Source organism: Pteropus vampyrus, unplaced genomic scaffold, assembly GCF_000151845.1.
Source record: "Pteropus vampyrus isolate Shadow unplaced genomic scaffold, Pvam_2.0 Scaffold1, whole genome shotgun sequence".
In the NCBI taxonomy this organism is placed as follows: domain Eukaryota; kingdom Metazoa; phylum Chordata; class Mammalia; order Chiroptera; family Pteropodidae; genus Pteropus; species Pteropus vampyrus.
The window spans coordinates 31400378-31425972 of NW_011888782.1; the positions used below are offsets into that span (position 1 = coordinate 31400378).

The 25595-nt window shown below is 34.6% G+C and overlaps 1 protein-coding gene and 2 pseudogenes across 2 annotated transcripts; 2 read left to right on the forward strand and 1 right to left on the reverse strand.

Moving 5' to 3' along the window:
* Nucleotides 1-24115, forward strand: NAA50 (N(alpha)-acetyltransferase 50, NatE catalytic subunit). 2 transcript variants are annotated; one of them, XM_023524576.1, is made up of 5 exons: nucleotides 1-285; nucleotides 18540-18673; nucleotides 19103-19222; nucleotides 19612-19678; nucleotides 21125-24115. In XM_023524576.1, the coding sequence occupies exons 1-5, from the start codon at nucleotides 278-280 to the stop codon at nucleotides 21300-21302; spliced, it is 507 nt and encodes a 168-aa protein (XP_023380344.1). In that variant the 5' UTR covers nucleotides 1-277; the 3' UTR covers nucleotides 21303-24115. The 2 variants fall into 2 exon arrangements, with proteins under 2 accessions (XP_023380344.1, XP_011376557.1); XM_011378255.2 differs by having other exon boundaries at nucleotides 4-285; nucleotides 18537-18673.
* On the reverse strand, nucleotides 11452-12051 carry LOC105304150 (annotated as a pseudogene).
* Nucleotides 12840-12961, forward strand: LOC111736657 (annotated as a pseudogene).
* Nucleotides 24116-25595: the final 1480 nt, after the last annotated feature.

A 25595-nucleotide genomic window follows, 5' to 3' on the forward strand; every position in this document is an offset into this window, starting at 1 on the left:
GTCTGGCTGGCGGTGGCGGGCAGGAGCGAAGTGCCCCGTGTGCACGTGTGCAGAAGCGGCGGCACCAGTGCGGCGGCGGGAGAGACTCCCGCCCCCTCCGGAGACGCAGGGCCGCGCTCCACTCTCGTGGCCTCCGTCACCCGCTCAGCTCCCTGCCCTAGGTGGGGAGGCCGGCTTGTGAGGTTGAGTGGCCCGAGCTCAGGTCGCTGAGAGCTCAGGGCGGCGACGACAACGGCGTTGATATCGGTGGTAACAACGGCCTCAGCAGGCAGGGAAGATGAAAGGGTGAGGAAGGGCAGCCGGACAGGGCCCGCCCGTCAGGGGAGAGGGGTTGAGGAGGAGGGGAGAGACTGGGCGAAGACCTAGCGGTGGGAGATTCTGAGCTTCTCAGATCACGAAGGGGGCGGAGGCTCGGCTCGGGCGGTTGGCGGGATGAAGGGCTAACAGAGGCAAGACACCCGGAACCCAGGATTTCGGCCCGGAGGACGAGTGTGTGTTGAGTGGAGACTAGCAGCGGAGTGGGGCAACAGGGAAAAGCTCCGTGTGAGGCGCCTGGGGTCTCCTACCCGGGAACGAAGGGCTGAGACACCTCTGACCCGCCACTTCAAGTGGAGTGATTTGGTTGTCCTCCACAAATCAAGGCTGTACACTGGGAACCTTGGTATTTGTCACCTTTCAGTTGTATTCACATTTGCGAGTCGCGCAGAACCTTCTGGAGGGAGACGAAATTGGAATAAAGAGCAGGGAGATGAGTATTAAGAGCTAGTGACTCAACTGGATTTGGGTTGGGTCAGAGCGTGTGGAGGAGGGGGGAAGAGCGTGATCAGTGTAGACTTGGGGTGCCAAAATGTTTAAGGAAGTATTGTTGATCAGTAGGTGGAGCTGTTGCTCCAGTAGTTTAGTATTGCCCCATACTGTGAGGGGGTCCTTAATTGCTACGAAGCTTTCTTCAGGTTATTGGCAATTAGTATTTTTTTTTAGTTGCCCTCATGAATAAAATTAGGGATTATTTTGGTTCGACTGTTTCCACTTGGATAAGTGTCACCTTACTATAAAATTACATACTTTTAAAATATTGATTACATAGCACAGCGTTTTAAAATATCTCCTAAATTGGCTGTTTGGGAACTTGCCTCTACCCTCCTTAGAGGAAGAAATGGAATCTTATCAATGCTAACAGCTTTCTGAGGTGACTGCGCTTTTCTTTTATAGCAAGTCAGTTAAAGAATTGTAACTAAGTTTTGAGATAGTGAAGCCTTTCAAACTATTCGATGACCCTTTTGAGGATAAAGTGAAAGTCTTTGAAGTAATTTCATACTGCCTAACACAGAGTCTAAATATTATCTCGGTGTGTTTATGTGTTTGAGGTCGCAGAAGAGGTACAAAGTTTAATTTGACCTTAGCTCTGTCATGTGATCCCTTCTTCTCATTTAGCTTTAAATTCTGGAAATTCATTTTAATATTGAATCTTATGTCTTGTAATTAAAGTTTCGAAATCAGGAAGAAACTTTTCACAGTACCTGCGTTATTTCACATCAGATATCTAAAGAGTTAGAATCAGGATACCACCTGAGGGGTATGAGAAGTATTTGCTGCGCTTGAATCATGACCTAGGAAGTTTGGCTGTTTTGTATATGACCAAATATAATTTGGCAGAATTTTTCTTTTCCTTTTCCTTGACTATGGGTGCTACCTCTTACTCATTTTTGTATTCTCTTGAGCATTCAATCTTTACTTGTCTTGTTCTGTTAAAGTAATAAAAATGAAAGTGGAGAGTTCCAGTGTTGAGACTGTGCACGGATTTATAAAGGAAGGCCTCAGAGAAATTATCATGTGTTTAAATCCAAAATCTTTGGTTTAGCCTAGTCTCACTTTCTATTGTTACCTAACTTGGCAATAGAAATGGAGTCTCACATGGTGATATTATTCAAAATCTACCTTCAGTTAATATGCTCATGAGGCAGTTATCTTTTTATTTTAAATGATTATTTATGTGTAACAACCTGATGGAGGCAAATACTCAGAAATAAGTGAAATTTAATGGAACTGGCCAAATTTAGAAGATATTTGTCATTATTGAATCTATTTCATGCAGAATTCCCAACTAAATCAAATCTATTTAAATATTTTACATTGTTGCTTATTTTGCTTATCATCTAAAACTTTAAAGTTACTATTTTACCTGGCTTTTCTTCATATTTTCGCTTTTTATTGTTAGTAGCAGTAAGACATTCCATTGTATTGACATGTATTTGCTTTTCCGCCATAGTAGATAAGTATGCAGTTCTTAATTACTGCATGTATTTATATGCGTGGTGTAGAAATTTGAGATATATTATAAGATGTTACTTCCTTGGTACTGAGGTTGCTTGTTTTTATGAACCAGGAACATTGTAGGTCAGATTTGTGGGTCATAAGCTGAATATTTTTATCTGTTGTTCCTCTCTAGGGAAGGTGACATATTCAAGCAAAAAGGTATGCCATACACAGCAATCACTGAGAATGGCAATGTAATTAGTCAATATAATGGAAAGTAAAACTGAATCCATTTATTCTTTATTTATACTAAAGTGGTATAGTAAAAATTAGATCTAATAAAAATGTCTAACAGGATGTGAATACATGTGCACAAAATAAAGATGAGAAAGTAGACATTGAAAATACAACTGGTATATAAAACATTGTAGTCTCGTAATTGAAATGTTAAACTGTAAGATTCTGTAGTCAGGAACGAATGTGTTGAAGAACTCAGAATAATGGTTACTTTTGACAGCTTATAGGCTGGTAAGGGCGCGCAAGGGAGTTTTTTAAGTGCTATTAATATTCCGTATCTTTACCTTGAGTGTTCATTATGTAGCAGTATAGATATGTAAAAAATGAGCTGTAAACAAGATTTGTGCTCTTTACCCTATATATCTTACACTTCAATAAAACAGGGTTTTTAAAAGGTTTTATTGCTGGTTTTGTTAGAAAAACAAACAATAAAAGCCACCAAAGCCAAAACAATTCAGGAACATTTGTAAACCTGCCATTCATACTTCTTGCTTTTATGAAGCCAATAATTTGTAAGATGTTGATTGAGATGTTGGATTTTAACAAATACTTTGTAATGACTCTAACTTGCTATGTTCAGATGAATTCATTTATAACCTACCTGTACCACAATTAAAAATATATATGTACTGTCCCCACTAATGTAAAGGAGAAATAAAAGGAAACTATAATATATTTCAGTGTAAATGATCAGGCACAACTATATCTTAAATCATAAGATCAGATGTTTGCATCTTTCTGTAAATAGAAACATTGTATAATTTAGAAAGCATATCTGCTGCCAGTATGGATGTATGTATATATTGATGGCTAATGCTGTGTTGCCATCAGTGTTGTGATTTCCCACAATTGTGGACAACTGTTGTTAAGGTTCTGAACAAAACAAAGAATAATCAAAATTTTCTGGATTGGAAAATATTTTTAATGGCATCCATGTAAAGCATTTTCTTTTAAAGCCAGTGCTTTTGCTAGACCAAACTAACATCTATATTATTTCATTTTGCTACTGTATTTTGACTTGTTGGAAATCCTTTTGACTCCAGATTTTCTCTTCTAGGTATTAACTGGTTTCCACCTTTTTGCCATCTGAAAAGATACACCTTCTCAATTCTTTAAATGGTTATCCTTTTTTTTTTTTTTTGGCATGGTCTATAAAAACCATTAGAATACCAGTAGTGACCAATAGAAACTTCCTTTCCATCAAAGAAATGAGAATTGTATAGATTATAGTGTAATAAGAATAAAATTATGTAATTGCATTATCATGGAACACTGCTTTCTCTTGACCTGTTCTCTTCCATCATTATTTATATTCATTCAGTGCGTAAATTATTGACAAAATGTTAGTCCTGTCCAATAAATTATTGACTAGTTACAGTTGATCTGTTGAAATGTGGTTAGTGATAACTGAGGAACTGAATTTAAAATTTTAATTAAAAATTAAAAACTGATACTCAAAGTTGGTAGTCGAATGATTTTTAAGTATGTTTAGAACAACTTGGATATGTAGATCTACTGTAAATTTTATGAAATATAAATGTAGATCAAATATTCCCAATGAAGATTAATATTTGGATCGAGATGTGCTGTAAATATAATACCACTGGATTTTAAGACTTGGTATGAAAAAAGATTTAAGAAAAACAGTCATTATTTTTATTTTGATTACATGTGGAAATGGTTTCACCTGTCTTTTTGGTTTGTTAATGTAGATACTAGAAAATTAGAAATTACATATGTGACTCAAAGTATATTTTTATTGGACAATGCTGTGCTAGACCCCAAAAAAACAAATTTGTGTGAAACATAATCTCTTCCCTTAGGATTTAGTTCCCAGATGGTAAATGTTTCAACTGGGGCTAATAGAAGGTGTGTGGCTCTTTATCCCTATGTGGTGAAAGATTCTGAGGCCACTCCTAGTTTTGTTTTATTTATTTGTTATTATTAAGTTGGCTTGACTTGCTTTTATACTTAAGTATTATTCAGTGTCAGTGTTACACAGAAAGCTGATTTAAAGAATAATGCTTGGTTAGGGATGCTACAACAGTAGGATAGGATAATTTGTTTTGGATAGTCTTAGAAGGAATCTTACGGATATATAGCTTGGATCCAAATAATAGAAGGAAGTAAAATATGTATCTTTATAATTTCACATTTTTTTTGGATACCGTTGAAAAGTTCTCCTTACTATATTTACAGGATTTATTGGGAAACATTTTTTTTCCAGCTTTATGGATATAATTGATATATAACACTGTGTAAGTTCCTGGTTTTAGATTAAAATATGGTAATCCTTGTCTGCTGTGGATAAGGAAGGGATAATTGGAAGTATTTGCCTTTCTTGATCTAGTGCAATCTGTATGTTGCCTCTGTCATTGCTGAAGCTATTCTTAAGAGAGGAAAAAAAACTCTTCCAAGTCCAGAGGCTTCTCACCTCTCAGTCCTCGATAGTGCTGTAGTGGTGAATGTTTGTTTGCGAAACTACTGAACACATCCTAAATTATTTCTTTCACATAATTCCTAGAAGTGATTTTTTTTTTTTTTTTTTTTTTTTGGATCTGAAGGTACTGGCATTTTTAAAGCTCTGATATTTGCTGCCAAGTTGACTCCAGAAAGATAGTAGTAATTTATACTACCAGGAGTGTATGAGAGTGCCCTTCTCCAAGAGCTGATGGAGAAGAGTAGGAGCACTTGGAAAAACCTTAAGGAAATGGAGGAAGACATTGTGGCTGCCATTTCAGCCATGGGTGGTATAAATTATCTTTGTCTGGGATAAGTGGCATAAATCAAGCATTTGTAAAATGATAAAAATAACTAGTTTCTTTACAGGTTGGTTTTGAAGATACATTCACATATAGCCTTAATGCTAGTTTTACTTTGCTGATTAGGCAATAAATTGGTACTACTTTTTTTTTTTTTTTTTAATGAAGGTAGTCATTTCCCACTTGGTACTGGCCTTTTTAACAACAAAAAAAACCTGTGTGACTTACCTGTTACTTGTATAACTTAACCAGTTTTTAATTTGAATATCGATTGCATTTTTACTTCACATTACAAAGCAAAGATAATGTTCACTAAAAAATGGACTGAGACGTTAAAATTAGTAAATATTGTCAGAATGATGTCAGTTGAGGAACCGGATCATTTGAAAGAAAATTTTTACAGGTGGAGCTTGTTAAGCTATGATAAGCAAGGAAAATATCTTGTACTTAGGAGCATTTTAAACATTTCTCTTTTCAGAAACCTAAAGTATATTTTTCCCCCCTCTAGTCCTTATAGTTTATTATTTAGAGCATCATTTATCTTCATAAAGAAGACTTGCTATAAGGCAAAAAGAATTGAACTAAAAGCAACCACTTTTTTATAGTCCAGTGTGCCACTAATGATAGTTAGCAGTAGGGTCAATAAGTTTCTTGACCTGGGCCTTGATTTCTTTTTCTTTAAAGAGAATACTGTTATCCTGAACAAGAACAACTAAGTATTCTAATTTATTTGCAAGTTCTAGTCTGTTGATAGAACCTATCTTATTGGTATGTAATCTGTCGATAGCTTTGATAAGTTCTCAGACTGCAAAATAAAAGTGATATTGTTGATTATTAATATCTACCGTGACTACTGTGGCATATATGTCACATGTTTGCTACCTCTGGTCTCTGTCAGCTCTAACTAATGATCTAGTGATACCAAGAAGCAGAACTTTGGAATCATATTTGAATTGTTCTGTTTTAAGCCGCTTTCTTCATTTTGCTCTTGTGTCTGTCTGCTTTTTGAGAATTGTTCTCCTCTCATTCTTCCCCTTCATGGCACTTTTACTTTTTTTTATAGCTACCTAATACATATCCTGTTAAGTGCCTACTATACTGCCAGGCAGTAAATCTCATTTAAAACTCAAAATTGCATTAAGATGATATCTATTGTCTACTAATGTATCTGTAGGTATAGTATATATATTCTACTAATGAAGAAAAAAAAAAAGTCATACAGAGGTGAGCCAAAAGGAAAAGAGAGTTTGATGGGGTTCTGAGATTTTTGAGTAGTTTTATATGGCCACAAAACAGTGGGAGAGGAAAGTAAGGTTAGGCCAGTGGCCACAGCTAAGTGATGAAGGCTTTACATGCAGTGCTATTTGAATTTCATTTGGTAGGTTATTTGTAGCTATTGAAAGTTTTTAATCGGAGAATTGATCAGATTTGTATTTCAGAAAGATTATTCTGACTCCATTGTGTTGTTCCCTTGGCTCTGGTCTTATTCCCCTTCATTAGGCTGTAGATTTTGGATTGAAATGGCTTAAACCACATTGATAAAAAGCTACAGGAACAGGTTATGAAGATGTTTGGAAACAGAATTAACAGATTGAAGTGAGACATTAGAGTACATCTAAAACTAAATTTCTGTATTGGATGAATGAAGGGACTATTTATAAAGATGGAAATGAGATGTTCTCATTTCCTGTAGAGGATGAATTGTTTTCGATGTCTTGAATTTGAGATTCCTGTAGAGATAACCATTAAGCAGTTGGAAATAAATATGTGCTTAGATTCAGAGATTTGGAAGTAAAAACATCAACATTTAGGTGGTAGTAAGGGGAAAACCAGAGCTGGGAAGGAACTCTCCTAATAGAACTATGGATTGCCATGAAAATTTTTTCAAAGAATAATTTTATTATTTTTAGGTTATAACCTTGAGTCATTTGTGTCCCATGTGTATGTTTAGCACTTCTAGCACCAACCAAATGATTGCTAAAAGTTTTATACATCTGATACTTGCAGTCACACAGCATAGAGAGCTGATCCACCCACCACCACTTTTTTGATGCCTGCTAACCCTCTGAAACACTGACTCTCAACCAGGAGCACACCTCCTACCCCACCTCAGAAAACTGGTAGTGTCTGGAGACATTTTTGCTTGTCATGATGGGGTGGCATGGGTACTGGCATCTAGTGGGTAGAGGCTAGAGATGCTGCTAAACATCCTACAATGCTCTGGAAAGCCCCTCACAACAAAAAATTATCCAGCCCAAAATATCAGTAGCACCAAAATTGAGAAACTGCTATAAAATCTAGATGAGATCAGAGAGCACCCATCAGTTATATTAAGGGCCTAAGAAGTAAAGATGGTTCCTTTAGGGAAGTCATATGGTGTTGCTGATCATCTTGCACCATAATGGAAATTTATAGACATAGGCAGATTAAACACTCTGCACAAGAAGTGACTAAGCAATTAAAACTTGTGCCAAGGTACACTTGATACTTATCTAAAGTATAAACAGTTAGGCTTTAAGCTTTCTCTGTACTTCATTTTTTTCTTTTTGCTGTATGACTTAAGGCAGAGTTTGTAGAGAAAGATCTACTTTTGTGTAGTCATATCTCCATCTTGTGGTCTTGTAGAATATTGCCACTAAATTTTGTTTTTACATTTATGGGCATAATTGACATTACCTTCAATAGCTAAAAACATTTCACGTATTTCTCTGATATTTCTGTGCTAAATACTTAACATGTGTTATCTTATTTTCTCACACTGTTTTTTTTATAAGCCAAGGGTAAACGTTTCCTACTGCCATATTCCAATCTCAAAGATTATATATTTGACTAAGTAACAGACTAATCTTGTGGTGCTGACGCAGATGGTTAATGGATTCTATAAAATAGGAGGCAAGTAGCTGTTTTCCAGATCTAAGGACTTGGTACACATTTCTGTGGGCACTTTTGCTGTATCAGTCGGTTTTGGATCCTTAGTCTAAAAGCTTGAGTATTAAAATGCATCAGGGTTTGTATTTAATATGAAAAAAAAAGTCACATCAATTTACTTCAACTAAGAGAATGATTTAGTGTCTTTAATAACTACTATCTTCAGTTTTTTATAGTTAGGCTTATAAACTCTAGTATCAGGAAGCTGGAATGAAGCAGATAAGGTTAAATGAGCAAAACAAGAGAAGTATATGCTTTTTGTAAAATCTTAAGATTTAAATTTTAGCAACCAACTTAATTTTTTAAAAAAACTGTTGAGTCAAATAGATGTGATCACATGGCTGATTTAACTTTTAGGCCGGGAATTTGGGGTTTATCTACAAAGTAGAGGTGTTAAATTCATAAATTAAGATAGTGTACATTGTTAAATTATATTGAAATCTTTTCTGAAGTAAGTAAACAGTGCAGTGATTAACAATTCAGGTTATGAGTCAGGCCAGTTTGAATTTGGGACACAGCTCCATACTACGTATGCCACACACATCAAAGCTATAGTATAGCATACTGTACTGCTCGCACAAGGGAAATGATTAACATTTATGTGAAATCCACTCTAATCATATAGCATATTTTTTTCCAGTGACCTATTCCATTTCTCAATGCCCATCTTTAACCTCTATTTCTCTCACATTTAGAAATTTACACACATGCAGTGCGAAGTGTATTAGTTTAGGTGGGTATTAAATTTGTATGGTTAATATAATAAGCTTAATTACAAAAGTGAAGATTCCAAGGTAGAATGTGGGAATCTGAATTTTTAACTGGATGGGGATTCCATTGTATAGCCGAGTTTGGGATCCATTCTTAGATTTTGCAACACTCCAAATTTTTTCCCTGCTCTTGAAAATTGTTTCTCAGACATCTTTGTGGGTTTCTGTACTTTACTCCTAAAATTATAAATCTGTTTTTAGATGTTCTTCTCACTATGGACATTCTTGGGTATACATTATGCATTTTTTAATATTGCAGGAAACAACTCTCAAAAAGTGATGTGTTACAAAAGGGAATTCTTTATGAGTTAAATTAATGTAAAAAGTCTAGGTGCAGCCCCTCTACTCTTCATCTACTTAACACCAGCATTGCTTCCAATGATAATAGGTGGCGTTTAAACTACATGTATAATTTTTTAATGATCATTCTTACAGAAAAACTGAAAGTAGTTTTAATGGGGGGGAAAAAAAGGACATGGCAAAGACTGTGACAGTCTATCCTGAGACTGCTGAATTTAGAAGGAGAGGTCTGTGCCAGAATAGAAGGCTCATTCTCATCCAGCTCTCATTCACCTTCTCTTCTACAAACCGAGGGCTTGGTACAGCTGGAAATTGAGAAGTTGTGATTTCTTCAGTGTTTGAAGTTTGTTCCTGCTTTTATTTGTTCTTTCAAATAGTAAATTGTGAATGAGGCATCCAGTGTTTTCTACGATGAGTTTTAGTATTAGAAATAGCATCTTTGTTCTTTCCTAGGCCAAGTTGCTATAAAAGTTAACATAACTACAAAATACTGCAGCTTATAGTGCCTTACATGAGTAAGATTTGTTTTAGGCTTTGTTATGGAAATTTTCAAACACATACAAAAGTAAAGAAAATAATTCAATGAGCCCTCATGCATCCAATTCCAGTAAGTACAGTTCCATGTTATTTCATCTTTGCCTGACCCGTATGTTTCTATTTTCCCTTTATGCTGGAGTACTTCAAAGGAAATCCTTGACATACAGACATACCTGGTTTTATTGTTGTTTGCAGATAATGCATCTTTACAAATTGAAGGCTTATGGCAACCTTGCATTGAGCAAGTCTATCAGCACCATTTTTTCCAACAGCATTTGCTGACTTCATATCTCTGTGTCACATTTTGGTATTCTTGCAGTATTTCAAACTTTTTTCATTTATTGTTTCTTATGGTGATCAGTGATCTTTGATTACTGATAGTGATCTTTGATGTTACTATTGTTTTTTGGGGATGCCATGAACCATGCCCATATGAGACGGCGAACTTTTAATGTGTTCTAACTACTTCACCAACTGGCCAGTCTCCTACCTCTCTTCCTCTTCTCAGGCCTCCCTATTTCTTGAGACACAACAATATTGAAAATAGTACAGTTAATAGCCCTACAGTGGCTTCTAAGTGTTCAAGTGGAAGGAAGAGTCACTTGCCTTTTACTCTAAATAAAAAGCTAGAAATGATTAAACTTAGTGAAGAAAGCATATCTAAAACCAAGTTAGGACAAAAGCTAGGCCTCTTGCACTAAACAGTTAGCCATGTTGTGAATGCAAAGAAAAAGTTGTAGAAGGAAATTAAAAGCGCTACTCCAGTGAACACGTGAATGATAAGAAAGTAAGGTAGCCTTATGGATGATATGGAGAAAGTTTTAGTGGTCTGGATAGAAAATCAAATAAGCTATGATATTCTCTTAAGCCAAAGTCTAACCTAGAGCAAGGCTCTAACCATCTTCCAATTGTATAAGGGCAGAGAGAGATGAGGAAGCTGCGGAAGGAAAGTTTGAAGCTAGCAGAGAGGCCTCAGGAAAGAAGCCATAACATGGAAGTGTAAGGTGAAGCAGCAAATTTTCCAGATCTAGCTAAGATAATTAATGAAGGTGGCTACACTATATACAACAGATAGTAAAAGTCTTTTTAAATTAAAGTATGTACTTTAAGACACAATGTGTTGCACACTTAATAGACTACAAGTGAACATAACTTGTATATGCACTGGGAAACCAAAATAATTGTATGTCTCGCTTTATTGTGATATTTGCTTTATTATGGTGATCTGGAACTGAACACACAATATCTCTGAGGTATGTATTATCTCATTTTGTAGATACTTTTTTATGAGTCTAACATAGAAGGACTTTTTTCAGTACAATACAGTTTTACTTAGTATCTTATGATCTGATACCTAGTCTCTGGTTTTTCTCGTTTTATAAATGTCTTTTTTTTTTTTTTTTAAGTAACAAATGTACTTTTATTTATAGATAAAAACTAGTCAGCAAGGTCTGTAACCATTTCAGTCCCTAATCTGTTTGAGCTGTACCCTGGACATCGCTGAGGAAGAGGGTTAACTGGTTATTTTCATTACATCCGTGATATTAGAAAAACAAGGCATGATACCAGTTTATATGAAATGCGTGGCTAGCAGCCTAATCCAGTCCCTATATTCCATATTTTTTCTTTAGTTCTTCTACTTGGTTGATATAAGCTTTCATGACATCTTCCTTGGAAGTCCATTTTAGCTCATTCCAGGCATCCCACTTGGCCTTGCCTTTGAAGTGCAGCATCCCAGGCCGTTCTGTATTTATGTCGCTTGTTTGTAGTGGCTGTAGATGAACAGCATCTCATCATCTGTTGGCTTGGTCTTGAAGTGCTTAACCTCATCAGCAGCTTTGTCAGAATTGGCCAGAGACATGCTGGCAGGGTTGGGTGTAAAGATTCCTGGGAGCCCTTGGAGGTGGCGATGAGCAGGAAGCAGTGTATAAATGTCTTTTTAAAACATGTTTGTTCAAATTAGAATCCAAAAGGGTCCGCAAACTGCTATTGGCTGAAATATCTCATGGTCTCTTAACCTGACAGTTCTTCCTCCTTTTTTAAAAAACAAACTTACCTTAGAATAGTTTTAAATTTAGTTTTACAATAGTTAGTTATAGTTTTAGATTTACATTTGTGAAGATGGTACAGAGAGTTCCCAGTTTTCCTGATTAGTAACAGTTTATGTTAGTATGGTACACAGTTAAGAAAATGAAAAGACAAGCCACAATAGTTAAAATTCTATATATATATGGTAAAGGACTAATATCTAGAATGTATAAAGAACTCTTACAAATCAATAAGATAAGCAGTCCAGTTTTAAAATTGGAATTCTTTTTTTATGAATTAATGTGAAAATTCGAGGTTTACTCCCAGGTTTAGACCACGGACAAAAGATTGAAATAGATATTTCACCAAATAAAATGTACAAATGGCTAATAACCATATAGAAAGATTCTCAGCATCATTTGTCACTAGAGAAATGAAAATCCAATAAGATTATGACTTCACACCACTAGAATGGCAATAAACAGGCAATAAGAAGTGTTGCCAAGGATGTGTAGAAACTGGAACCTTAATATGTTACTGGTGAGAATGTAAATGGTGCAGATGCTTTCAAAAACAGTTTAGCAATGTGTTAGTTTTCTATTACTGCTGTAACAAATCACTACAAACTTAGGGGCTTAAAACAACACAAATCTATTACCTTAATTCTTAAAGAGTCCAAAACGGGCTAAAAGTGAGGTGAGGTGTTGGTAGGTATAGTGATTTTAAATAGTATTCTCCTAAAATTTTATGTCTACCCAGAACCTCCGTATGTGATCTTTGGAAATAGGGTCTTTGCAGGTATAATTAAGATGAAGTCATACTCAATTAGGGTGAGCCCCTAACTCTTAATGATTAGTCTCTTTATAAGAAGAGGAGAGCACACACACAGAAGACTACATGAAGATGAAGGCAGACAAATTTCTGCTCTGTGAAAAACACTATTAAGAAAATGAAAAATGTAGTCTACGGCCATGCCACCCTGAACAAGCTTGATCATCCCGTCTGATCTCAGAAGCTAAGCAGGGTTGGGCCTGGTTAGTACTTGGATAGGAGACCACCTAGAAAGACCAGGTAGTGTAGGCGAAAAAAATTTAAAAAATAAAGGCTTGTAAACTGACAAGGTCCTTGGAATCTGTGAGGTTAACAAAGGGTTGTCCCGCCTAAAAAAAAAAAAAAAAAAAAAAAATGAAAAATGCCACAGATGGAGAAATCATTTGCAGCATGTATAGCTTACAAAGGACATGTACCCATAAAACACTTTAAACTCAGTAAGAAAACCCAGTATTTTAAAACAGATAAAAGATTTCAACAGCTCCTTTACCAGGTATATGGATGGCAAAGAAATAACCTGAAAAGATGCTCAAAATTGTGTTATTTAGGGACATGCAGTTTAAAACCACAGTGAAATGTCACAACACACCTATTAAAATAGCACACATTTTAAAAGTCAACACTGCCAAATACTGGTTTAGATGCAGAACAACCGGAACAATCATACACTTAACACATGACTCAGCATTCCCTCTCCTAGGTAACTCAAGAGAAATGAAAATGTATGTTCACACGAGAACTTGTACAGAAATGTTTGTAGCAACTTTACTCCTAAGCTTCAAAAACTAGAAACAACCCAAATGCCTTTCAACAAAAGGATAAACTATGGTACGTCCATATAATGGCGTACTGCTCAGCAATAACAGAATGAACTGTTGATATAACAGTGAGGTGAATTCCAAAGGCATTATGCTGAATGAAAGAAGCCAAGCAAATGGCTATGTGTTTTGTGGTTCCATTTATGTGACATTCTTGAAAAGGCAAAACTGGAGAACAAAACCGTGGTTGCCTGGGAGTGATGGTAGAGTTGAACTACAAAGAGTCATGAGGTAGATTTTTGGAATGATAGAAGCATTCTGTTTCTTGGTAATCGTCGTGGCTGCATGGTAATATATGTTTGTCAGGACTCAGAACTATACACCAAAATAGTGAATTTAATTTTATGTAAACTTTAAAAATTGTTTTAACAAAGTAAGAAAATTGATCCCCCCAATATGGCTGGAAAATAAAGGAACAGCTAACAGTTGGTATACACATTGCTGATGGACTTGAATAGACTACATCAGTAATTAACATTAAATCTGAACAGACTAAATACTCCAAATGTCAGATTAAAGGAATAAGACTTAAGTACATGCTATTTACAAAAGACACACTATAAATATAAGGACACAAAGTTTAAAAAGTAAAAGGATGGCAAAATACACATTGTGGAACATTGATTAGAATAAAGTGGGATTTCTATATCGATGAACAAAGTAGGCTTTGAGACAAGGACTATTACAGCAAAAAGACGTTTCAAAAGGATCCACCAACTCATAACAGTCCCAAATGTGTATGCTCTTATTACTTGAAAATACGTGAAGCAAACATTGACAATAAAGAGCAAGAGGGAACACTTATAAACTTTCTTTGAGGCCAACATAATCCTTATTTATAAGAAAGCCTATCAGGAAAACTACAAGGAAAGAAAAACAGGTGTGTCAGAGAATTAATTTTTTGAGGTATCATTTGACCAGACTTAAAGAGGTTAAGAGTAAACTGCAGCCAAGGATGGAGAGGCCATCAAGTGAGATAGGGAAAGCTGCAGGCGAAACATTTCAGGGGAAAGGTCAGAAATCTAGTTTTGGATATGTTTAACTTGAGTTGTTTACTAGAGATGCTTTAGAGTTTAGGAGTGACCTCTAGGCTAGAGACAGATTTGGAACTTGGCAGCATTAAAGCCATAAGGCTATGAGATTGAGGTCACCAGGATAAGTGTAGATAGAGCAACCAAGTGTTGATGTGCAAGACCTTCAGAAAATTGTCTTTCCTCTTCAACCCCAGCTTCCACATCCACTCAAAGCACACTTTGTTTAACCATATTACATTCCCTATAGTTTTGAGAATACATCATTACTATTTTGTTCAAGTTCTACCTTAGAATGCATTTCTTGCTGTCCCACAGAACAAACTCCTAGTCATCCTTAACCTTTCCCGGGATCACCTACGTTCTAGTATTATTTTATACTTTATATGCATATGCTATTACTTGTACATTGTATTTTGTGTATCTGTATTTTTTACTAGGTGTAAACTTTGCATTTTAGGTATTAGCACAGGGACGTTCAAATATTGAAACAACTTTGATGTTAATAAGAATTGTAGAAAATTTTAGCTTCATAAATGGAATTCTTTAAAGCTCTATTTAATTTTCTAATGGAGACTGAAATTTTTAACTTAATTTAGAAATTCTTTTAACTTTAAAAGCTTTCTGGTTGTTTACAGTCTAGTAACGTTCTCATATTCTTGACATTTCTGCATAGCTCTCTGCCTTTGAGAGCTATGCTAAATTATATTTACAAGTTGTTGATATTACTCTGATATATTTAGAATGTCCACATCTTAAAATAATTTAGAGCTAAGTGATCAGGATTACAGAAGTATTCCATTTCAACCAGACATATCATATTCATGAGAGTTAAATTGTATTTGAAGTTGAATTTTGCTGACAGTTACATTTAATAGACATTTTGAAATTCTATTTGTAGTATATTCTAACAGTCTATTAATAATCAAATTTGATTAATTCTTTAAAACAGCTATGACACAATATTTATAGTTTCCCAATTCTGTTTTAAAATATATTTGTCCATAGAAAACTATCGAAATACTATATACATCAAACTTATTTCTGGTGATATTCTTACAGGTACTTTTCATTTCATAAGTCATTTCTATGGTGATAGACTTTTTTTAATCATGTATTTCTTTTTAATTAGGGAAAGATGAAGCTGCTTAATCCCTTATGATTCAGTATGGTGTTCTATATTTAGACTTGTTCTGCCCACCACCCTAATGGAAACTTTATTAGTAATTAACTTTTATTAGATTCAGTCTAGCACACGGCACTCTAACCACCTTTTCTTCTGTGTGAAGTCAAAAAATATCTGGTTATTATCCTTTTAAAAATTATACTTGAAGCCTAGTTATTACCTAGAAATCATTCTTAAAAATTTTTTTAATTCATGTTCTTTAACTTATAATTTACAAGCCTGACTTCCTATGTTGTTAAGTATTCTTTAATGTTGTTTACTGTTAGACTTCTTAAAGTAATTTTTCAATCACTCTTTTAAGTGCAAGGAGTAATTTTAAGTGGAATGCTGTAAATATAATCAAAACATATTTAGATTATAACTATATTATAGTTAAAGGAAATTACTGCACTCAATTTGTGGTGCTGTACTGCAATGAAGAGTAACATTATACTAAGTTAAATAAGCCAGACAGAAAAGGACAAATACTGCATGGTATCACTTATATGTGGAATTTGAAGGGAAAAAAAAGTCATACTCAGAAATAGAGTAGAAAAGTGGTTGCCAGGGTTGTGGAAATAGGGAGAAATTGGTGAAGGCGTACAAATTTTAAGCTATGAGACATACAAGATCTGAGACTCTAATGTATAACATGGTGACTGTGGTTAACTCTATTTAATTGAAATTTGCTAAGAGAGAACTTAAGTGTTCTCGCCAAAAAATAAAAAATATGTGAGGTGATGGATACGTTAACTAAATGGTAGGAATTCTTTAAAAAAAATAATAGACACTTTAGGTAAGATGTGATTTCTGTATTTTAAGGAATCCTGTATTTTACAGCATAACAGTGTCTGCCAATAAAAATCCTGTGAGTGGTACCTGTTGGGTAAGTGAGCCCAGTAGATTTTAATCAACAAAGTTTGGGGTGAAATTTCATTTTCTTGGCCATAAAGATGAGAAAGTTAGGGTGTGATTTAATAAAGAGGGAGTTCTGTGAATGAGATGTAACCTAGTTAAGGAAGACATAAATCTCATGAAGGGAATCCATTTTAGTTGTCAGATACTTGGGAGAAAGCTATATTTACTCATGGCTAGAAATTGGAAAATATAACATAAAATCTTTTTTAATAAGATTTTTGTGTCTTAAAAATCAGCTCAGATTTTAAGATGACATTGAAGATATGCAAGGATGGTCACAATTAAATAGAAAACAACATAAAAATAATTGAGGCAGGAAGGCTAATGTTCCAAATGAGCAAATGGTCTGTAATCAGGTTTTTTTGTTTGTTTGTTTAAAGAATTGTAATACATTCTGTTGTTTTCTGATTACCTAAATTTTAACATTTAGAAAATATTGTTTTTTAAATTACCTACAGTTTTGACCATATCTTATGGAATAAACTTTCAAACATTTTTTGTATGTTTTAACAAAAGTTGAGTCATAGTTTTTATATGCATATATAGTTGGAATATACTTTCCACTCTACAGAACAATATGTCGGCACCATCTTCCTATGCTAATATAATTTGTATCATGCTTTATTTAACCAGTCCTCTATTGGTGGGCACTCAATTTTTTCTTTTTTTATTTTGCCATCATAAAAGAGTGATGATTAACATTCTTGTTTAGTCATTTCTCCAACAGAGTTTTCAAAACCCATGTGCCCTTTTGAGAATGACTAATTATGGTGTATTGTTTGTATTTCCCCGCTATTGACCAATGCCATTGTGTTCTAGAACTAGCAATGAATGAGTAGGACCTACATCATTTTCTATGTGCTTGGTTGGCATCAGATTATTTTATTTTTAAACTCATTCTTATTTTGATTTTTAAATGTTTTTATCACCCACTGCCAAGATTTTTAAGAAGGCAAATAATGTATATAAGCAACTTTACTGATGGTAGTGCTAGTAGTAGGAGAAAAAATTGTAGATGCTACTCAGGTTTGTCTTGTCGCATTTTATCAGCCTTTAACTTATGGTAGTGAAATTGAGCTGTTAAAAACTCCTCTTGTTGACAGCTCTATAGGCAAGACAACCTTGTTACTATAAATCTGAGACTTTAGCTTTAATCCCTTTTCCCTTGGGACCAGTGTTTTGATTACATTTGTTTTCTTAGAAATGCTGCTGTTGCATTTTTGGTAAGTGGTTTTCAAACTGGGGTATTTTGTAGGGTTGTTTGTTTGTTTTTAAAATATGGATTCTCTTCTTCCATTTCCAGAGATTCTGCTTCTGAAGTTGTGGGGTGGGGTCCAGGAATCTAGACTTTGGCTACCACCCCATGTGACTTTATTGATGGTTACTGGCTAAAGTAGAATGTGCATAATTTTCTAGAGTAGGATTACTTGGACAAAGGAGATGTACTTTTTAGGCTTTTTGGTACATAGTGCTAGATTGTCCTCAAGAGATATTTTATCTTTTGACATTCCAGGCAGCATAGTATCAGAATCCCATTCACTACCACCTTGCCAATATTAAGTATCATCAGTCTTTTTGGTCAGTAATAGATGTCTTAAAGTTTTTTGAAACTGTAAACTACAGGGAAAAATATGGCATTTATATAGCATATTATCTAGCCTTTTTTGTAATTGTTTATTTGTCTATAAAAGTATACATATGTATAAAGTTACAAGAGTCAATCTGGATGGAATGGCTGGCAGAATCTGTTTATGAATGGTAATCTTCATAGGAGTATAATGTCACTGGGAAAGGGTTGAATTTATCATGTAAAAAAGACTTTACTAGTCTTAATATGTTAGTCTCAACAAGTGTAGCTAATTATATTTTATTGAGTACATTTTGGTTTGTTCCAGTAGCCGGATCGAGCTGGGAGATGTGACACCACACAATATTAAACAGCTGAAGAGATTAAACCAGGTCATCTTTCCAGTCAGCTACAATGACAAGTTCTACAAGGATGTGCTGGAGGTTGGCGAGCTAGCAAAACTTGGTATAATACGGTTTTTTCCTCCCTTCATTTTGTAATTCATGTTCTTGACCCCTAGTTTTTACTATTAGAACTGAAAGAGTTAACCAATTTAATCTCCTTATTTTACAAGTGAAGAAATGGGAGTGATCCAAGTTCTGAGAAAAATCTCAGAAATCAAAATAAAATATTTGAATTTTACAAAGAAATGCTAAATATCTTTTATTTATTGTTTGCCTCTGTGTTTTCACATATTTGGCTTTACTTTAGAGGATTTAGAGGAGGCTTAAATACCTGAAAAAGGCATAGGAGGTTTTTGAGGTTGTTGATATTCAGAATAACTGATAATGTTTATGTTGATAGCAACAGTTTAATTCTTACAGGGTGAAAAAGATTCAGTAAAATGTGTTATTCTGTCTGTTGAACTTTATATCTTTATGTTTTCCATGGCAGCCTATTTCAATGATATTGCAGTAGGTGCGGTATGCTGTAGGGTGGATCATTCACAGAATCAGAAGAGACTTTACATCATGACACTAGGATGTCTGGCACCGTACCGAAGGCTAGGAATAGGTAAAATTATTTGCGTTTTCTTATTTCTTCAAAGAAGCATAAGCACATTGTTATTGTTCCTGACCCAGTAAGTCATCCATTTCTTTTAGGAATACTAGGAAATGGTTAATGAATTATATGAGGTGAAAAGTAATTATTTATTAACATAGTTCATTTGGAAGTCCTATATAGATCTATTACTTATATCTCTTGCTTTTTCTGTTTTCCTTCTACCTGAAAGGGCTAAAGATTGCTTTTCTGATAGCAATTTTAAACATAGTAGGTAGTGTAGAGAGAACATAATTTTGGAAAATCAAGATGTCTAGTGTTTACCTTATAAATTTTATTAGGACTCAGCTGGATGTGTAAAGATTGATTTTTATGAGATTACTTATTTGTTTTGTTAATAGGAACTAAAATGTTAAATCATGTCTTAAACATCTGTGAAAAAGATGGCACTTTTGACAACATCTATCTGTAAGTAAAATGATGTTATTGTTACTTAATAAAGAGTTTAATAAATTGGCAGTAGAAATTTTTACTAGAAATTTTAAATTCTGGTCACTTATTTCATTGTCATTTGGAAACACCATGGAAGGTAGTAGTTATGTTGTTTTATTGTTTTGTTTTAAAAATAGATAAGGAACTTGAGATAAAACATTCTTGTTTTGCTTTATTACGTTACGCCAAGAGTCATGAGAATAAAACCAAGATTAAAACTCAATTCTTACATTTAAGAATTAATCCATTAATACTACTTTTTTCATGCCATCTGTTTGCACTCTGCAATTTGTTCAAGTCTCTCAATGATGTGCTCATTAGTAGTAGAATTTAATAATCAAAATTAGAGAATACCTGGCTGATACTGTACTTAGAGCTTAAGAGAGCTCAGATTAAGAACCAAGAATAATATCACAACTATGGATTGTTTATTATACAGATATTAAGATTCTCATTTTCACTTTGACAGGAGGATACATTAAGTTATATAATTGTATTTTGAGGAGTAATTGAGAAAGCTCAAATTATTTCTTTCCAACTGTACCATTAAAAATTTTTTTTTTTAATTTATGGTGTCATTTGTTAACAAAATCCAGTAAGTTTCAGCTGTGCGTTTTAACAGTAAGCCACATGTATATTTACACTGTGTGTTTACCTCTCATAGTTAGATTTCTTTCTGTCACCACATGTTTGACCCCCTTTATCCCATCTACCTTCCTCCTCCCCTCTCCCCTCTAGTAACCACTGGTCTATTGTCCATGTCCGTGAATCTCTGTTTGTCCTGTTCATTTGTTGCTTTTAGGTTTATATCCCACATATAAGTGATATCACGTGATTTTCAACTTTTTCTGTGTGGCTTATTTAGCTTAGTATGATTATCTCGAGGTCCATCCATGTTGTTGCAAATGGCAGTATTTCATCTCTTCTTATGGCTGGGTAATATTCCATTGAAAATATACCATGTTCTTGTATCAGTCAGAAAGGATATATTCAGGCATTTGAAACTCTGATTTTTAATTTTTTTAATCATTTTTTTCTGCATGTGTTAATATGGTCTTTGAATCATCCCCATAGTTATTTATCCATTTTTAATTACAGGAATCTTTTCTCTCTCAATAAAAAATGTTACAGTAGCCAAGGTACTTTGCCTTTTGTTGATTATGTAAGAGTAAACACTATTCTTTGAGTCTCCTCATCTCAGCTAGCTGTCTTGCAAATGTAAGATCTAGGTTAAAAGTATGAATCTGTTATCAAAAGGTTTTCTGAAATGAATACCTAACCTTTATTGATTACTAGTAATTGTAAAGAGAATCTAACTAATGTCTGCAGTATTCCAGCTCCAACCAATTTGAATTTATATGGAGAACACATAAAAGCTGATGAAATTTTATTGTTATTTACTTTGATACACTTCTATCATAGGCATGTCCAGATCAGCAATGAGTCGGCAATTGACTTCTACAGAAAGTTTGGCTTTGAGATTATTGAGACAAAGAAGAACTACTATAAGAGGATAGAGCCAGCAGATGCTCATGTGCTGCAGAAAAATCTCAAAGTCCCTTCTGGCCAGAACGCGGATGTGCACAAGACAGACAACTGAACAGATTACAAATGAACTTTCTTGCACTTGCTTGTCGCCAAATAAAAGAGAGGCCCATTGATTTTTTTCCCCCTTTCTTTTAAAGCTTTCCTCCCTCCATGTTCTTGTTTTTCCTCCTTTTCTTCCCTTTTCTCTAAAAGTTTTAATACTTTCAAGGACTTTTAAAATTAATCATGTTTGGATTGTTTTAGTTCTTTTATTTTTGTGAGGTGGTTTCATTGTAGGAAGAAGGTATAGATCAACTTAATTTACAGTTAAGATGTATGGTCCCCAAAACTTGAGTGTCAATTTCATTTTCTTTTTAAAGATTTTTTTTCATGTCCTGCTTTCACATTGAAGGGCAGAGCCTACAAAAGACAAAAAGCAGCAGCAGCAATATTCTTGTTCGCTAATCGTAGACAAGTTTAATGTGCTTATGGTACTTTGGTTTTTTTAAGACTGTTTGTGGGATACTAATCCCTGACATTGCCTTCACTCCACCTTTTGTCCTTCTGAGTACTGTCTCAGGAGTTGGACCATTGTTATCCTTATCAGAAATACTAAGCCTTTTTTTTTTTTTTTTTTAAGCAGTTATTTCTCCTTCCTTGCTGGTGACTGAGGGTGGGTGGGACAGTTTGGGTAGGTAGTGTTAGACTTTGGTCTCAGTATTTGAGTTAAACTGCTTTTTGCTAATGAGTGGACTGGTTGTTAGCAGGTTTATTTTTCCTGCTGTTGATTGTTATTAGTGGCATTAACTTTTAGAGTGTGGGCTGGTGAGATTAATTTTTTTTAATATCCCAGCTAGAGATATGGCCTTTAACTGACCTAAAGAGGTTTGTTGTGACTTACTTTTTTTTCTCCTGACTTTTTTCTTCAGTAATTCCACAATAGTTAGTATAACTTTAAAAATGGAATTGTTGTCCTTATAGGTCAATACCCCTAAAGAAACCTGAAGCAGGTGTTGTCTTTTGAACATATTAAAACATACCTAAAAGGAAGCTTAGATGGACTTGTGGCGCAATAAATGCATTTAATGTCAGCTAATGCAGTCTGTTAAAAGTGAAGCCACTGAGCATTTGATTATAGGAAAGAATATCTAGACAGTATTTTTGAGAATAACGTAGCTGTGCTATTGCTTATCTGTTGGAGAACATCCCAGATTTGCTTACATTCTGTGCCTATGATATTGAGTTTAAGAATTTGGGGGAGGGAAAATTGTTAAACATTGCTTCTGTTCTTGGAAAAGTAAAAGTCTAGAAGTGTTAATAATGCAAATGTCACTGTGACCTCCCCTACTGACAGGACTGGTTTATGCCAGATCATTTTCTGGCACATAAGGAGTGGCTTTGACGGGTTGATAACTCTTTGTAAAATAGGAGACATCTGAAATTTTCTTGTTTTCCTCCATAGTCCCATCACCAATATTTAAAATTTCTAGATTGCTATTATTGGTGGTCCAATAGTGTTCTCATTAGACTTTAAAACAATGCACAGAGCTTGAAGATTCTATCGTTTGACTTTAAGAGGAAGGTTGATTTATAATATTTATCCTCTTATGTAAATTCTGGTATAAAAGTTTCATCTCTCCAAATACGTTAAATGACAAAATTATTTTACACAATGTTTATGCACATTTTATAATCTTAAGTTCTTATTTGAGAATGTGAAAGTACAAAGTACAAAAGAAGTCTTAACCGAGTGCCAAGAATAATACAAAAAAGGAAGATAGTTCATGAATGAGTTTATAGGGTTTTAATCTTAAGATAGTAAAAATGTAGAAAGACCATGCTGGTTTTTTGGGTATCAGTTTCTTCAGCAGTCTAAATCTAAGCGTAGAAGAAAAGTTTAGCATTAAGCACCTTTACCTTCATGGATTACCTTCAGCTTGCTCTTGCCAAGAGAAGAGTGTTTGAGTTACAGAAGGCGTAATTAGTTTGAAGAATTCAGCCTTTTTGTAAACTTCCAGATATCAAAATACATTTTGATATGTAAATGAGTTTTCTGAGATGACACTGCCTCTATTTCTATAACCATTTCACCTGGACTATCTAATCAGTCCTATGAATGTATCCCTAAATGTGGTTATTGAAAAACCGAATAGCTGCCTCATGACAATTAAGTACATGTTATTTAAGGAGGAAAAAATATTAAATTTTGAATTGAGTGTGTAGGCTCCTTATCATTATAGTGTTTCTTTTTCCACACTAGTCAGTGACTTTAACCTAAATTATAAATGTTTGTAAACGGTCAGTTGTCCTACATCAAACTTGTATTAAATAATTCCATCCACTTGAGGAGGATTTAGAAGAGGTAGAAGCTGGGCACTAGTTCATATGCCTGTGAGTCAGTAAAGACTGAAATAATGTCCCATGTTGAGTTGGTTATTTTGAAATAGGATAAAAATTATCATTGAGGTAAAACAATTCTGTTAACTGGAAGATCATAGGATGTATCCATATTTTTCAAGACAGATGGTTTTACTGTGGAGTGAATAGGTAAAAATTATACTCTGGTAATTGCATTTAGGTTCTAAAGGAAAGAATCTGCAGAGAAATCTATGCAATATATAATTTGTCCAGATTAGTTTTTATTTGGAGAAAGAAATTCTGAAATATCCCCAAAGCAGTTTACTCATCAATTGAAAGTCCTCCAAAAACAGAACTATTGGGAAACCGTGATATGTGGGGTGGAAAAGAAAAGCTCCCTCATTTTTTTGGAGGGAATAACTTTAAAAATACTTAAATGGCTAAGTTTACTTGGTGCAGTTAAGAATTAAACTTGTTGATTTTAACATTGCTGTTACATCTGAAATAAACTTATGTGATGTTCTGGTAGTAATCTGTAAAGTGTGGTAAATCTCAAAACCCTACATTGCATTGAATTCTGAGATCAACAGCTATATGTAGTCATTGTTTGCTATTGCCAGTTTTATTTTCAAAATACTTTTACATATCTTTAAGAACTAAGTTAAAAGTAAAGTAGGCTAAGTGTAATCATAGCCTCCTAATTTAGACCTTTTGGAACTTGATAGAAACACTTCTTAATATCTGCAGTTCAGTCCTCATGAGAGAAAAAATAAATCCAAGGAGCTATTTTACTGCTGCTATATTTTGAATGTAATTATTAAAAACACCTGACACTTTAGGCTTTGATCTCAGTGGTGTGCATTGACTACAAAGTAACATATATTCAATTTTTTGTTGTTAGTGTGGAAGGAGTTTACTAGTAGAGTGAGTTGGGAAATCTTCAGAAGTGACATAACAATTCCACTGTACCCACTGGTCACAGACCACTGTAAAGTGTGGTTCAGTGTGACAGGGGAATACACAACGATATTAATCCTGGGAGGTGGGGGTCAATGGACCTGGCTCCATGTTAATGCTTGGAAAAAACATTGGGCTTTGTTGACAACCAAGGCAGGTAATTGGAAAGGTGGTGTCTTTACTCTCTAAAGGGCTTAGTTTCATAAATGAGGCGTAGAATGTATTGCACTTTATCATTTTTCACAATGTAAGAGAAATCGTTCCAAAAATTTCTGCTCTTACGGTTAGGTTTTTGGGTGGAGGTAAACACCAATCTGCCTCCCAGATTGGTGCTTTTGTAGCTGGGTGATTTGAACATTCCTGGAAATTGGATACTACAGTGAGTTGGAGTAGTGAGCCTATGAGAATTTTTCAGGGAATAAATCATGGCAGAGGGTCCTGAATTGGACTTCCCTTATAAGGCTCTACCCTAGGAATTTAGGCCTAGTTTATGATACAGCCAAATTACAGTCATATGGAAAAAAGGGCCTGAGTCGGATTTTATTTAGGTGTAGTTATCTTGATACAACATTCAGGAAAGTGAGGTCAAAATAATCTGTTACTGGGGCAGAAATTCTCAACCTAACTAACTAAAAAAAAAACTAGCTTACGTAGAAAGAAATTAGAAACAAACACACACAAAGAAATAGGAACAAAAAGAAAGTAAGAAGGAAGCAATCACTACCCAACAAAGAAAATAAAAAACAAAGAAGAATGACTTGATAAATAAGAGAAAGAAAAACAACATTTGGCAAGGTATCTTATTGGGAGGGAATATTGAAACTTGTGAACTTTGAATTAACTATTTCTGATTTACTAAAACTGATTTCCACATAACTGAGTTTCATCCGTTTTACTCACTGTCCTCAAAAGCTCAAGACATCTGCATTTATAAAGGATCTAAGTATAAATCATAGCTTCAGCTTCACAGAATGTCTGACTATAAGGTTTTTTTCATTTGTTTCCTTCATCAAACTTCTGTAATTCTTTTACTTAGTTTTATCTTTTAGGA